General features: G+C 40.8%; 1 protein-coding gene across 1 annotated transcript; it reads right to left on the reverse strand.

Moving 5' to 3' along the window:
• Nucleotides 1-1,733: 1,733 nt before the first annotated feature.
• Nucleotides 1,734-12,926, reverse strand: LOC117290519 (3-oxoacyl-[acyl-carrier-protein] reductase FabG-like). The gene is made up of 9 exons (XM_033771945.1): nt 12,800-12,926; nt 11,047-11,186; nt 9,605-9,697; nt 9,141-9,279; nt 8,239-8,279; nt 6,432-6,501; nt 5,318-5,354; nt 4,099-4,162; nt 1,734-2,040 (listed from the first exon to the last, which is right to left on the reverse strand). Exons 1-9 carry the CDS (start codon nt 12,834-12,836, stop codon nt 1,876-1,878), a joined length of 786 nt encoding a protein of 261 aa, XP_033627836.1. The 5' UTR covers nt 12,837-12,926; the 3' UTR covers nt 1,734-1,875.
• Nucleotides 12,927-15,972: the final 3,046 nt, after the last annotated feature.

Raw genomic sequence — 15,972 nt, forward strand, 5'->3', positions numbered from 1 at the left:
TGTGTGCAGTGCATATGGGACCAAAAATGAACCAATGAGCGTGCTTGATACGTTTGCCCATCCCGGCGCCTTCGGTTAGGGCAAGGCACTGGGGCCAAGCTAAGACTAGAAGGCAAAAAGCGGTGTAAATTCTTGGTCTCATGTTTGATTTCTGATATCTGAATGTTAGGACCACTTTACTTACATTATTTCATTGGGTTGTAAGCGCCTTCCTGCCAATTAAAGGAACATGTTGCCTTGGATCGGACGAGTTGGTCTATGAAAAGCATTTGAAACCGTTTGTTATGAAATGCATATGGTTAGAAAGATGTTTTAAATGTAGAATATAATGATCCACACAAGTATCACTTAACATTGCACGGTTTTCATTTTACATCGCGAACTAACACGGTCGGCCATTTACATATATGGGAGTCAAATTTTTGACTCCCATAAATGGCCGACCTTGTTTGTCGACGAGGTAAAACGAAAACCACGCATTTTTGAGGCATATTTGTGTAGATCATTGTATTCTACTTTTACAACATCTTTCTAACCATACCGATTTTATAACAAACGGTTACATAGCGCTTTTCAAAGATCAACTCGACCGATCCAAGGCAACGTGTTCCTTTAATACTATACACAAACAAAACTGTTTGGCAATATTTGGACTGACACATGTTACCAGTTAAAACATACCACATGATTTGTAATGATATTGACTGGTTACCTGTGACTTTTTGCTAATAGTTCATTAACTTATGGTTACCTGTAGTTGATCAATTAACCAGTTTCAAACAGCTGCTTCAAAAGCTCAAAAAGTAGTACGAGCATGCTTACCAGAAAAAGGTTGTGAGCCAAAATACCATTCAAATTCTAGCTTAGCAGAATTTTTTAAATGCACAATTTGATTAAAGGAACTGGACATTGTTTGCATACAATGGAGAGATTTTGATAGTGTAAAACATAGTGAGAAACGGTTCCCTCTAGAGTAACGCAGTTTCCAAGAAAGAAGTAATTTTCCACTAAAATATTTGAATTTGATTACGAGATCTCAGAATCAGATTTTGAGGTCTCAAAATTGAGCATCTGAAAGCACACAACTTCAAGAGTGTTTTTTCTTCCATTAGTATCTTGCACCTTCGACGACCGGTTGAGCTCAGATTTTCACAGGTTTGTTATTTTATGCATATGTTGAGACACACCCAGTGAGAAGACTGGTCTTTGACAATAACCAAAGGTGTTCCCTGCCTTTAATCACACTTGTTACTAGTAATTTTACTGCTCAAAACCACCCAGCCATTTACTCAGTTGACCACCCGTGTCCGTTGCAACACATGAAAATAATCACATCAATCAAAAGATTATAACTTATTGACTTTCAATAGACTTTCCGAGGTTCAAAACCCTTCTATAGTAAATTTGTCTTTGTTCAGCCCCAAAACATTGAATTTGCCTGTGAGTGCTAATGAGTTGAAGGCACTGGACACATTTTGTAATTTTCAACTTAGTATTCTCACTTGGTGAGAACAAACCTGTGAAAATTTTGACTCAATTGGTCGTGGAAGTTGCACGAGAATAAAACACCCTTGTTACACACATTTGTGTGCTTTCGGGTGCCTAATATTATAAAAGGCTTCAGGCCTGAAGTCTTTTTATCAGATTCAAATATTTGAATGAGAAATTACCTCTTTCTCAAAAACTACATTACTTCAGAAGGAGTCGTTTCTCATGTTTTATACAATCAACAGCTCTCCATTGATCGTTACCAAGTAAGTTTTTATGCTCACAACTATTCCGAGTAATTACCAGTAGTGTTCATTGCCTTTTAACTACACTATAAAATTGGGCACTTGTCCGCAGTTGGATGAACGTTTCTGCATCACTCATTCCTTACTCAGTTGCGGTCGTGAGGAGATGGCGCCCACCATCGACAGTGACGAGTTCTCCGGTGACAAATGACGAGGCGTCGGATGCTAGGAATGCTATCACCTTGGCCACCTCGTCCACGGTGCCTACTCGGCCCATGGCATGTGTGTGCTTGCATTTCTCCAGAAACTAGCATAAAGAACATTAAAGAAATTTTCTAAATACATTGAATTGGCAGGTTTTATAGCAACAGTTGTTACTAACTATTTGTAATTTCCTCACTATTTAAGGCAGTGGACACTATTGGTAAATGTCAAAGACTAGCCTTCACAGTTAGTGTATCTCAACATATGCATAAAAAAACAAACCTGTGAAAATTTGAGCTCAATCGGTCATCGAACTTGCGAGATAATAGTGAAAGAAAAAACACCCTTGTGACACGAAGTTGTGTACATTTAGATGGTTGAATTCGAGACCTCAAGTTCTAAATCTGAGGTCTCGAAATCAAATTCTTGGAAAATTACTTATTTCTCGAAAACTATGGCACTTCAGAGGGAGCCGTTTCTCACAATGTTTTATACCATCAACCTCTCCCCATTACCTGTCACCAAGAAAGGTTTTATGCTAATAATTATTTTGAGTTATTACCAATAGTGTCCACTGCCTTTAAAACAATGGTTTTAGCCATACATATCATTGCCCAGTGTCACTGCTCTGCTTACTGTTTTAAGCTAATAATCGGCACTTGCAGAAGCAGGGAATGATGTGCTTACGTCAAGCATATTACACGGGTTAGCGGCGAATTTTGGCTTGAGCATGTGCGTACTCCACCTATGTAATTAGGCTTACACAGCTAGCGCAGAATTTCAGCACTTGCAGGTAAGCAGAGAATGGTGAACGTTTAAAGTGCAGAATTCAAAGGTAATCAGAGCTATGGAATTGGGGCCCAGGTGTACAGGTAAAAGCAAATTTAAATTGTGTAAATGTTTTCAAAGTTTGGGTCATACATGTACATAGGTAATGACTCCCGAAACACTTTGTGTAATTTCTATCCCATAGCCTCGTCATCAAAATGGTAATGGTAGTAAGCATCCTGTGTAACCATTAATCTAAATAAAAATGCCTCCATTGATAAAAGTTTCAAATTTTCATGGTTTCCATTTGTCAATGCTGCGGCCAGAGATGGTTTGGTACCTGTTGTGTCACCTCACTAAACATGGTCGGTTCAACATTCTTTATGAAAATTGGGCTGTTAATAATTAGACACTATGGGTGCGTTCGATTAGCTTCCCCGGGTCGACCCCAGTCTGCCCCCCCCCCCCCCCCCCCCGTACGTTCGAATACCTTTGACGTCATACCAGGGGCTCACCGCTGGGTTGATACGGGGAAGCTACTAAAACGTACCCATTATCAGGCATGATTTATTGGGTCCTTGGAAAAAAGTATGAATATTTTATAGAGTAAAGGACTGAGCTACATGTACACATTGTGTAGGCTCTGACATACGTGTACATTTTCAGGCTATTCATCATATTTTTTTTTCCACAGATTTTTCAAAGGAAAAAAAAAAAAAAAACTAGGGCAGACTTTTTAGTAGGAAAATATCATGCCTCTTTTATTCAGCTCTAACCTTCACAGGTTAGTTTAACTGTTTCTTTCATAAACAAATTTCCTATAAATTAGCATCACATCAACATCCAATCTATGACCTTTATGTTAAAGGGACACGTTGCTTAAGATTTGGCGAGTTAGTATATGAAAAGCGTTCAAAAACAGTTTGTTATAAAATGCATAAGGGTGGAAAGATATTTTATAAGTAGGATACAAAGATCCACACAAAAATGCCTCAAAATTGCACGGTTTTCCTTATACGTCGTGAACTAACAAATGGCACGCCATTTGTGGAGTCAGATTTTTGAATCCACAATGGTCGACCGTGTTAGTTCGCAAAATAAAAGGAAAACTGTGCAATTTCGAGACTTGTGTGGATCATTATATTCTACTTTTAGTAGACCATCGGTCATTTGTGGGAGTCCAAGTTTTTTACTCCCATAAACGGCCGACCGTGTTATTTCGCAAAGAAAAGGAAAGCCAAGCAATTTCGAGGCAAACTTGTGTGGATCATTGTATTCCACTTTAAAAACATCTTTCCAACCATATGCATTTGTCAACAAACGGTTTCAAATGCTTTTCACAGACCAACTCGCCCGATCCAAGGCAATGTTTCCCTTTAAGTTGAACACCTACCGCTTCGTACTGTTGGTCATTCATCCCTGCTGACCTGTGTACCTCAGTCAATATTACTCCAGGGCTGTCAAGTAAAAGATAATCATTACAATTATTTAAAGGAACATTACAGAATTGGTTTTGCTAAAAAATAAAATAGTTGCTGGTAATGTAAACACTCTATGTAATCCACCACAAACATGAACTGACCAACCTGGAGTTTGAGATTGATCGGCCATCTGGGTCACAAGAAAATCATTAAAAAAGAAACCCTGACCCTCATCCAGCTGCATGTATCTAGCTGTACATGTATGCAACGATATTTCATCTGGAAAAAAACGATCTTTTGTCCCAAATTTTCTCACAATTTCCGATCAAAAAGCTGTACGCTAAGACAAAATGGGGACCCAATGGACGTCCATGCAGCATTTCTGGAAAATTTTCAGGACTCAGACTCCGGAGAATCAGACTTTGAAGAGCTTTTTTCGAGAGATTCTGATGTGTTGAGAATGCTGTACGTGTACTGTGTACGTGTACTGTGTATGTGTCAACTATAACGATGTACATGAACACGACAATGGGTCTGATATGGCAGCAGCGATGGGTCTGGATCGGACGATGGCCCCCCAAAAAATCGACAGCAACTAGGCTTGGCGGCCGGTGATAGAATAGTGGTAATGAAACAAGCGTATCTCGGTTATTCTTTATCCCAAAAACATAATGTTTACTGCATTAGATGGGAAATAAAATACTGAGTATAAAACTTATTTTGCAATTTAGCCCAACACACTTTCTTCACAGAGTAAAGGTCTTGAGGAAAAATGTATGTTATGTAGCCCCACACAGGAAATTCAGCACCAGGGGATTACTGTGTGTACAGCCTCGTAGCATGCTAAGGGTTAAAGACAATGCCAAGGTTCCGAACAGTTTTAGTGGGTGTGATAATTTCATCTCTATTTTGCAGTTGAACACTGGGCATGAGGCGATTAAAATGAATAAAATGCTCACTGAGCGATAAAGTCCAAACTCAAAATAAGCTAAGTTACTTCTCATCAAATATGAGACTTCAGACAGAAATAGTTCATCAGGGGATGTTTTCTACTATCATAACTATGTTGAGATACACCAAGTGAGAAGACTGGTCTTTCACAATTACCAATACTATAGTGTCCAGTGTCTTTAATACAACTACATAGCTTTAAGAATTAATCAGGGAAAAGTACAAGGTGAATTTACTCACTTAACAGAATTGACACGAACTCCGTGTGGGGCCAAATCTGTGAGTGTAAATGGGAGAAAGAAAACTCAAGTTTTTACTGAATGGTCTACTAGTGTCCATCAGACTTTATTCCTGATGTCTGAATCATCAGAGTGTGGGTTCGATTCCAACTCATGACACTTATTACAAATAAAAAACAATTTATATTGCGCCAAATCCATCGAAAGCAATGCTCCATGGCGCAAACAAAAATCACAGAAAAAGCAACGAGGTAGGCCTATACAAATAAGTTTTAAGTCAGCAAAGGATTTCAAGCGAAAATTGACAAGCAACAATAAAGAAACGAACAATATACAATGGAAATATACAATATGCAATATTTTAAAATGCAAAGGAAGCGTGAAGACAGACCAGCTGTGAGCACAATAAATAATTGTAAGAAGAGACATACACCAAAACGTAACTCCAGAAAAAAAAGAATTAATTAAAGAATGGAAAACAAGTGCTTTAAAAGAGACATAAAGGGATAATAACAACCACAACAAAAACTACAAAAAACATGGAGCACAGACACAGATGTGTTTTCCGTGATCGTGAGCTCAAGAAATATTATTGTGTCTTACGGCCAAGCCACATGAGGCAATTTACAGGCAACCAGCTCAAGGCAATCTATGTGAAGGAAAGGCCTTCACATACATTCTTGAGGATCGTAAGACTTAGCTCGAAAAATTATCCATGTGCTACCATTAAAGTAGTCTTGAAGTCAAGACGGTAATTGTTAAGCGTGGTGTAGTTACAGCGCGGTGTAGCTACGGGGACGGTACACTCACCCTCGATCTCAGTATGTGTGAGCGAGTCAGTCGCGACCACGCGCTACCTACAACCGTTGCATGTGTACAATTGCACTGTGACTGTTGCATGAACGGCAGACAAATAGGCAGCGCCTAACGACTTGTCATCAAGTCTACCATCAAGTCTACCATGCACTACAGTTGGTCGACTCCAACTTGGCTACAGGTTAAAGTTGTCTCGTGTGACGTTAGGCCCTTATAGCACAACCTTCTCTCTCTCATTCACGCTGGTGAAAACTCCCAATCTCACACTCACACAATTCATGCATAGATGTTTTTATTACCATGTGCGCTGTTCAATGTCAGCGAGTCTATAGCACTCTTAGACATGCAGTAGGTTAATATCCAAGGAAACTGTCAAAGGAAAAAAACCAAAAACAATATTTAATAGATGTTAAATTTGCATCAAGGATAAATAATACTAACTTTTGGTTTTTACCCATATACACCGATGTGTGTAGCACTGTATACAAGTACTCGTGTCCTTTCCCCCCCCGAGTCCTGTAAAAAAAATCACAGGCATTTTTACTCTATTAAATCGTTTGCGGTACACACTGCTAAAACATAGGATTCGAACTGCCTCCAGCTACCGGCAATCTCGGTGGTCTAGTTGGTATGACACTGCTCTAGAATTGCCAAGGTCGCGGGTTCGAATCCCACCCGAGTAAAATGCCTGTGATTTTTTTCACAGGACTCAGGAAAGTACTGAGTATACAGTGCTACACACATGTACATGGGTACAAACCCCCCCCCCCAAAAAAAATAAAATTAATAAAAACGATATTTACAAAATATTGCATTAACAATTAGGGCAGAATTTCCTGGATCTGCTTACTGTCAAATTCTGAGCTGATGATCACCATTCTCTGCTAACTGTGCATGGGCAGAATTTCTGCAAATTTCTGTATGCAAAGAATGCCTAGTAACGCAAGCTTGCAAGCAAAAACTCCTGCAAAAAATGCGGAATTCCCTACTTTTGTAAGCGCCGATTCTTTGCTTACGGTAAGCAGGGTGATGAAACTAAGCCACAATAGCCAATACCTAAGGGATTTTTCAGAGGATTCGGGGGGATTCTTCCGACAAGAAGGAAAGACTGTGTTAAAGACACTGGTGAATATTGGTAATTGTCAAAGACCACTCTTCTCACTTGGTGTATCTCAACATCTAAGCATAAAATAACAAACATGTGAAAATTTGAACTCAATTGGTTGTCTAAGTTGCGAGATAACAATAAAAGAAAAAACACCCTTGTCACACAAGGTTGTGTGCTTTCAGATGCTTGATTTCGAGACCTCAAAATCTAATTATGAGGTATTGAAACCTAATTCTTGGAAAATAACTTCTTTCTCAAATACTACATGTATGTTGCTTCAGAGGGAGCCGTTTCTCACAATGTTTTATACTATCAACAGCTCCCCATTACTCGCTAACCAAGTATCGTTTTATGCTAATAATTATTTTGAGTAATTACCAATCGTGTCCACTCCATTCTGGAGAATGGGGACATTTAGGGAGGGGGAACACCCTCCGTCACATATCAGGCATGGTATAGCTGAATAGTTTTGTGGCCGTGCGGTTAAGAGCACAGAATTCAATCTATGGTGTTTCTGATCAGCATAGTTTGGGTTTGAGTCCCACGTCATGACACTTGTGTTCTTTTAAGCAAGGCACTTAACTACAGCTTCGTCCTTCGGATGGGACCTAAAGCCGTTGGTCATGTGCGTTGTGTAAAAAAAACACATAAAAGAACCCAGTGCACTCATCAAAAGGGCCCCCATGCCCCCTGTCAATCTTGGCTCTCATTGCGTTCCAATCAACATTGAGCAGTGAGACAGGGGACGGGGGAGAGAATGTTTAGTGTCTGGAGGAAGTAGACAGGGAATGTTTATTTAAGCATAGGGAATGGGTGGCCAAAGCGTTTTGGCCTTGATTGTAGCCCATGTTGGCAGTCTCCCTATTTTGTCAATATCTTTGTTCCAAGGTGCCACTCATACTGTATTTTTGGGGGGCTTAACCATAGAGAATATTTTCTTAAGCTACAAAATGTTTATATTTGCGTTGAGTTAAAGAGTTTTGAATGTTAATACTTACAGGCATCACACCGTTCACACTGGAAACATTCACAATAGCACCTAAAACCAGAAACACATGGCAAATTAACTCTACTTTGTCATTGGTTTGAAGCAATATTTACCTTTATTATTGACAAACATCTATTTACTACAAATTCAAAAATACAATTAGAGGCAATAACAGGAAGACGAGGAAACAAGAATTTTTTTTAAGTTTTAGATGTTGCAGGAAAACCCCAATGGTGAAAACCCATCCAATCGCCTCTGCTTTATTCCCCCGAATTCTGCGCTTGTGATCACCAATCCCCGCTTACAGGACAAGTGCCAAATTTCTTTGCTAGCTGTGTAAGCGGGGAAGGCCTAGAAACATGAACTACGCTCACACACAAGCGAAAACTCCCTGCTAGTCTGTTGCTTGCCATAAGCACGAAATTCCCTGCTTCCCCTTGTAAACAAGTACAATGGTTGTTACCATGGTAACCATGGTTTTATGATGGTTACCATGGTTAATCCATAGTAGTGTTCTCATTGGTGGTGCTTCTATGGTTATACCATGGTTGTACCATGGTTTTATCATGGTGGTGATGGTAGATCGATGGTATCTATGGTACACGTATGGTTTTATGATGGTTACCATGGTTAGTCCATGGTAAAACCATAGTAGTGTTCTCATTGGTGGAACTTCTATGGTTGTACCATGATTATTTGCTTACAGTTAGCAGAGCCATGAAAATGTGCCTAGGTGTAGGAAATGACAGCCAAATACACACATGCAAGGTGCCAGTTTGAGGCAGGACTTCAAACTCCGTGTCAACAGTGGTAAAAGTTGGAAAAGAAACCACTGATGAGCAAACCTGATTAACAGAAATGTATCCCCTACAATATAGCACAACTAAAAAGACAATAGTTTATTAATCATACCCTTTGTTTTAATGAGGTGGGGTCTCAACAGATGCGTGAGCTGCAGTGGTGCACGGACATTCAAGTCAAACGTCTTGTCAAACTGCTCCAAGGTACAGTCTTCTATTCCAGCAGGGTATGCCAAGCCAGCATTGTTCACCTGGTAAAAGAACAATAACATGCATTTACATTTTTGTCAGCAACTCACACCTCTAGAACATCAGGCCTCCAAAAAAAACAGGATATCAACAGCAATTGAACTGGTGCCCTGTGTTTTTGTTTTGCGTGGTGCCCTGGCCATTGTTCCAATACAATTTTACATTTTCCTCATAGAGGTAGTGCCCCCCTTATCAGAGGGGTTCAAGGCCTTGGGAGGGGTTCAAGGTATTGGAAGTGAAGGGCTTAGTCTAACCATGGTCCAACCGACTTTGTGATCCAGCTTTGTGATTCTGATGGATTCAGGGTTGCTTTAATCACTCACTCACCAGTACATCTATCTGTTCAAAGTGCTCCAAGGTGCGGTCAGCAATTCTCTTCACATCCTCCTCTTTCCACAGGTCTGCCACAGTAAGAAGAATCTACAATGACCATGAACACCAGAAAAAGGGTTTTATAGCGCTTTATCACACCCCCAGGGGTGTATCCAAGGGCTTGGTATGTTTTCCTGTAAGGTGTGTTGAGCTACGTCTTGAAGTATGAGATATGTTCCTTTAAAGCACCATGTAATGGTTTACTAGGTGCTGGTGGTGCAATATGCTGCCTATCAGAACAGGAACACCCTGGGGAACTCCTTCTCTTTACGATAAGTGCACTTTTTGAAAGTGTTCTTTTACGTGCATTACACAACACACAGGACATACAGCTTTACGTCCCTATAGGAATGCAGGACACAGCAATAGGCCTTTCTAGTAACACAAGTGTCACAACTGAGAATTGAGAGGGAGAAGTACCTGTTCTTCGGCCCTGTTTTAAAGTTTTGATCTGTATTTATTTCCCTCATTGGAATTGGAACTGAATTTTATTACTGTCCACAACTGAAACAAACTGAAACTGCAAGCAGAGTTTTATTCTGGTAACAAGTGGACCACCCAATTGCAACGTGACAATGAACATTACCTGTTCCCTTCCCCCTGCCAAAAAAACACTCCCTCCCTCGTCCCCCGGTCAATTTTGATGAGAGTGCATCCTGAGCAATGAGAACCAACATTGAAACCTTGGGGCATGGGGGCATGGGGGCATGGGGCGGGGGCCCAACAATACATGGGGATAAATGGGATTGTAGATAATTACTCGATCTCCCACCTGTCGTAGGGACAAGACTAAATGCTATGATTATCACAGCTTAGAGGAATGCAGGAATTCATCAAAAGAAAACAATACTTTTGAGCAAAAAATCCCACTGTTTTTGTTACTTTCAGTAATTATGGTGTTTTTAATGAGAGAACGCCTTATATCTTAAGGGCAGGTAGGCAACTTCTAGGTGAGGGCTATCTCTTGACCCACTGTTTTTGTTACTTTCAGTAATTATGGTGTTTTTAATGAGAGAACGCCTTATATCTTAAGGGCAGGTAGGCAACTTCTAGGTGAGGGCTATCTCTTGACCGATTTGGGTTGTCTACCCCAATCAACTGTCTACAGAGGCATGTTCCCACCTACATGTACCCTTGGGGCTGAAACAGAGCTACTCCCTCAACAGTCCAACGATGTAGTCAGGGGTATCATTCAATAGGAGACTTGCTGGCAGAGCAGAATGCACTGCCCACCTTTTCCGAAGCAACTATGAGCGCCTTGCTTCTGGGCACCAGTGTCTGTGACGGGATCCAAACCCACACTCTGCTGCTAACAAACAACACCAGAGCTTGGGTCCGGTAAACTAGACCGCTCAACCACGACACTCCATATTGCAATGGATTTTCTCTAACTTTACCTTGTCTTTATGTAATCCTTTCTGTTGGCATTCCTCAGATACTTGCTCAAGATTCTTCTCTCTGCGTCCGGTCAGGGAGACATAGCACCCTAAGGAGGCGAAGTGCCTCGCTGTTTCAGCTCCAATGCCAGACGTTGACCCTGGAGAGAAAAAGTGTTCCAAAAATGTACAGAAAAAAATATTTTAAAGTCATGAAGGTTTTTTCACACAACTCAAGAAATTACTGAGCATGCACATGTACAGTGCTTGAAACTATGTGAAGGGTTAAAACAAATTATCTTCTTTATCCCCGATGCAAACTAACATAAGTCATAATATAATTCACTTTTTTGTAGGGAAACTGAACTGAACCAAGACTTGCATTCTTCCTCCATGCTTGCATGACTTGAGCAGGATTTTGACCCTACAAATAATGCATTACACATGGCGAAAAATTCAATAAATTTTATGGAAAACCAGGCCAATATGTTTTCACCAGTTAGGCATAAAAATGTTAAATGTTGGCGTACAACCCCCCCCCCCCAAAAAAAAGGGTAGGTAGGTAGGGATTTTTGTTTTTCCCTCCCAGAAACGAAAATGACATGTTTTCTAATTGTTTATTAAGCCAGTAGTATACACAATAACAAAAGAAAACAAGGCTACTCACAACAAATGGTATATTTTTAAAACTCTTGATGACTTCAAAGTAGCTTATTCTAGCTATAGTACAGTGGAACAAGGGCAAGAAAGGGCAACGACAATCAGTTCAAAATACCCAGCATCTCACCTAACATCTACGAACAATCTTTTTTTCCAAGAACACTGAAATAAGGTTTATCGCGAATAGCAAAATATCAAGAGAGGGCGCTGTTGAAACCACACAAAGGTATAGGCATTTGCGTGCCCGAGTCGTAGAAACTGCATAGAAACCGCCCCATATTCCTTCCCACCATGCATTGCGTTTCTGAATCGCGATAAACTTTATTATGGAATAATCTTCAACAATCCCTCACACTCATGAGTCATAGATGCCAATCTCAGCAAATCTTAAAAAGTAATTAAATTCACAATCTAGGCCTAAAGTAAACAACAACATGACAACAACAACGAATTAGACGACGCTCTCCCGACCTCCTTGTCAAGTTCCCCAGCGGAAGTTTCATGACAGGAGGGAGGGAAACCTACCAAGTACCAAGTACCAAGCGAAGCTTGTACCAAGAACTCAAATAAGTCTGAATGTGAAGCTGCATTAGTTATAAATTAAAAACAAGGGCATGAAAAAGGGGGGAAGTTTTCGTATGGCGCCACCACTTTTTTTATTCGATATGAAATAAAAATACAGTATCAAGCTAATTTTACTTCTAGAATCTAATACTTCTGATTTACCTCAACTCAACATGTCAATCATCATCAATCAATGAGAACTGAGATATCCCTTCCTTATTAATCCTTGCTCATGTTGCTTGGCTTTTTGTAAATAAAATTGAGTGAAAAAGTGGTGGTGCCATACCTGATAGGAAACTTTTCCAATTCTTGTAACCATAGAACCTACCAAATTAGAAGTCATTACATTTTGTAAAGTTACAACAATGTTCCATAAACGCACATTGTTCGTGCATGGAAGTTCTAGTTCTACCTCCATGCATGTGAATGGCAAATGCAAAAGCAACGGATTTGTTTACCTCTTCAAACAAAAGTTTTAGTAAAGTTTTAATCCGTTATTTTCATCCGGATCAACAAAGTATAAAATTATGAACTGTCATGAAAAACTCACCCGTTATCAGGGCCACTTTGCCTTTCAATGAACTCATGGTCGAGTCTCTAAAGAAGTGAAACTGATTACTCCGAGTCTTTGGGGATGAAAATAATGAGCCGAATCTGACGATAGTGGGTGGCACTGAAAGCCGAGTCACATCACATGCACAGTTTGGCCCTTTTCGAAACTACGGCTTCAGCTTTGCATTCTGCTCAGGGTAGCTTGGCCCCGCCAGTTGTTTTAACAATTTGCATGTGCTTTGCGTATACGCACTCGGGGCTTCAGACATGAGACCAGAGCCTCAAGCCAAGTCCATAGCCGAAACCGTGGTTTCGAAAAGGGCTATTGGTCTGTGGTACACATGTAAATGTACATGCATATGGTCCCTAAGTTCGGTGTGTCTGGGAACATGTCCATAATTAGCCATCCGAATTGGCGACTTTGGCTACAGCTACGGCTAGATCAGCGCGTCTGTCAGTGTTGAAGAATAGGCAGACGCGCGCGATCTAGCCGTAGCTGTAGCCGAAGTCGCCAATTCGGACACGGCCTTAGCCGCGTTTCTGGCCCGATTTCTGGCTCGATTTTTCTACGCAGAGCAACCGAGTACAGCTGGCCGCGTATTCCGGAATTTAATAAAAAAAGAAAACCCATGCAGTAAAAGGTGGTAGATTTTTGGCCTCCAATCCTTTATTTTAACGAATTTTTTAATTATGTGTAATTAATACTTTATTGTTTTCACAATTCCGAAAGAACACATAATGAGCAAATCTAGAGGTAAAAAAGGATTAATTTGCCGCAACACGCATACACGGTAAAGTAAATGTACCCTTCATGATATGGAAAAAGTGAAATTTTATTCAATAATAAAGTGAAGAGGTTTTTACCGTGTTTCTGAAATAGACAAAGGTTTGCCAGAAGTTCTTTCTTCTCCCTCTCCCTTTTGTTATAACTGTCCTGTCATTTCTATTCTGTATCTTCTCAGTTAGTACAGATCCTACTAATACTTGGTGCTTGCCGGTGTCAGATGCAATTGTGTCCGCCATGCAATACTGTCCGCTCCGGACACTTTTGCATATGCAATCCTTTCTGGGGCTATGCAAAAACTGTCCGGTGGACATGTACATGTGACTGTACATGTATTTGCGCGCGTTGGCAAGTGTGCAAGCACTGAACCAACATATTATGCGCATAAACTTCACTCACGTATTTTATGATTGCAGCGAATACCCAACGGCTGACCATTTCCCATTTCATTCATGACATCAAAAATCATGCACTTAGCTTGTAAAACAAAATAATGGTGAACGTGTTCCGTCGACCAAGGGCGTTTAATTTACTGCAAGGACGGTTTTGCACGGGGGCGGACACAACTGCATATGCAAATGTGTCCGGGCGGACACAATAATTGCATTATGCAGCAGTGTCTGGGCGGACACGATTGCATATGCAAAACCGTTCGGCGGACATTATTGCATATGCAATAATGTCCTGCATAAGCACAAAAATTAGCTTAGCGTGAAGTTTTTGCCTAGCGATAAAAACAGGATTACCAATCAAATTATCACGTAATTATTATCAGAAAAGCAAACAGCCGAATGTAACAAGCTAATGGAAATGGAAATTTTGTTGGTAATCGGCCTGTTTTTAGCACGCCTGGTTTTAGGCCATAGGAAGAAATTCATGCTAAGAAATGTTTTTGTGCTTAGCAGCTCTATGAAATTGGGCCAGAGTCAGCCAACCGCCCTTTCATGCCTTTAGTCCAAAATGCTTCCTCGCAACTACCGTCCAAGTCTTTATAATTATGGGAACTTTTCAGTCGGCGATTAATTACGACCTGGGCTTAACTGCAATGATTTTAAGACAACCTGAAACAGTCACCGCTCGACCTGAGGCTGGTGTCGCATGCAATTATGTCCCCTATTCAATACTTTCCGGAGGACATTATTGCATGTCGGACACAATTGCATCTGACACCGGCTTTAAGCATTTTTTGGGCGATCTCCGGAAACTACTTCGGCGATAAAAAAGGTGTAAAAGCTACTGGTTGAGAATGTAATTAACACAACCCTGAATCAATCAGAATCACACAGCTGGATCTGTTTAAGATTGTTGGACCATGGCTAGACTTAGCCCTTCACTTCCAAGGCCTTGAACTTTGTTGTTGAAGGAGCACAGCAATTTTCCTCTGATAAAGGGGCACTTCTATGAGGAAAATGCAAAATTGTATTGGAACTTTGGCCAGGGCACCACAGCAAAATCACTTGGCACCACGGTAAAATCACTGGGCACCACGGCAAAATCACTGTGCACCACAGCAAAATCACTGGGCACCACAGCAAAATCACTTGGCACCACGGCAAAATCACTGAGCACCACAGCAAAATCACTGGGCAACACGGCAAAATCACTGGGCACCACGGCAAAATCACTGTGCACCACAGCAAAATCACTGGGCACCACAGCAAAATCACTTGGCACCACGGCAAAATCACTGAGCACCACAGCAAAATCACTGGGCAACACGGCAAAATCACTGGGCACCACGGCAAAATCACTGTGCACCACAGCAAAATCACTGGGCACCACAGCAAAATCACTGGGCACCACAGCAAAATCACTGGGCACCACGGCAATTGCTGGGGGTGTCGTGGGTTGTTTCAAGGCCTGATGTTCTTTCTAGTAACAGAGGTGAGAGTCGTTGCTGGCACTTTTGGGAGGTATGGTGAAATGGTTGCATTTCCCCCTTTTTGTAACCCCTCAGGTTTAGGTTTAAAGGAACACGTTGCCTTGGATCTCTTCCCACCTAGGCACATTTTCATGGCTCTGCTTACTGTAAGCAAAGATTTTTTGTCAGGAATCTTTTTTTGTCAGGAAGCTTAAAGGCAGTGGCGCTATTGGTAATTACCCCGGTACTCAAAATAATTATTAGCATAAAACCTTTCTTGGTGATGAGTAATAGGGAGAGGTTGATGGTATAAAACATTGTGAGAAACGGCTCCCTCTGAAGTGCCCTAGTTTTTGAGAAAGAAGTAATTTTCCACGAATTTGATTTCAAGACCTCAGATTTAGAACTTGAGGTCTCAAAATCAACCATCTAAACGCACACAACTTCGTGTGACAAGGGTGTTTTTTTCTGTCATTATTATCTCGCAATTTCGATGACCGATTGAGCTCAAATTTTCACAGGTTAG

This window comes from Asterias rubens, chromosome 5 (genome assembly GCF_902459465.1).
Source record: "Asterias rubens chromosome 5, eAstRub1.3, whole genome shotgun sequence".
NCBI classification, from domain to species: Eukaryota; Metazoa; Echinodermata; class Asteroidea; order Forcipulatida; family Asteriidae; genus Asterias; species Asterias rubens.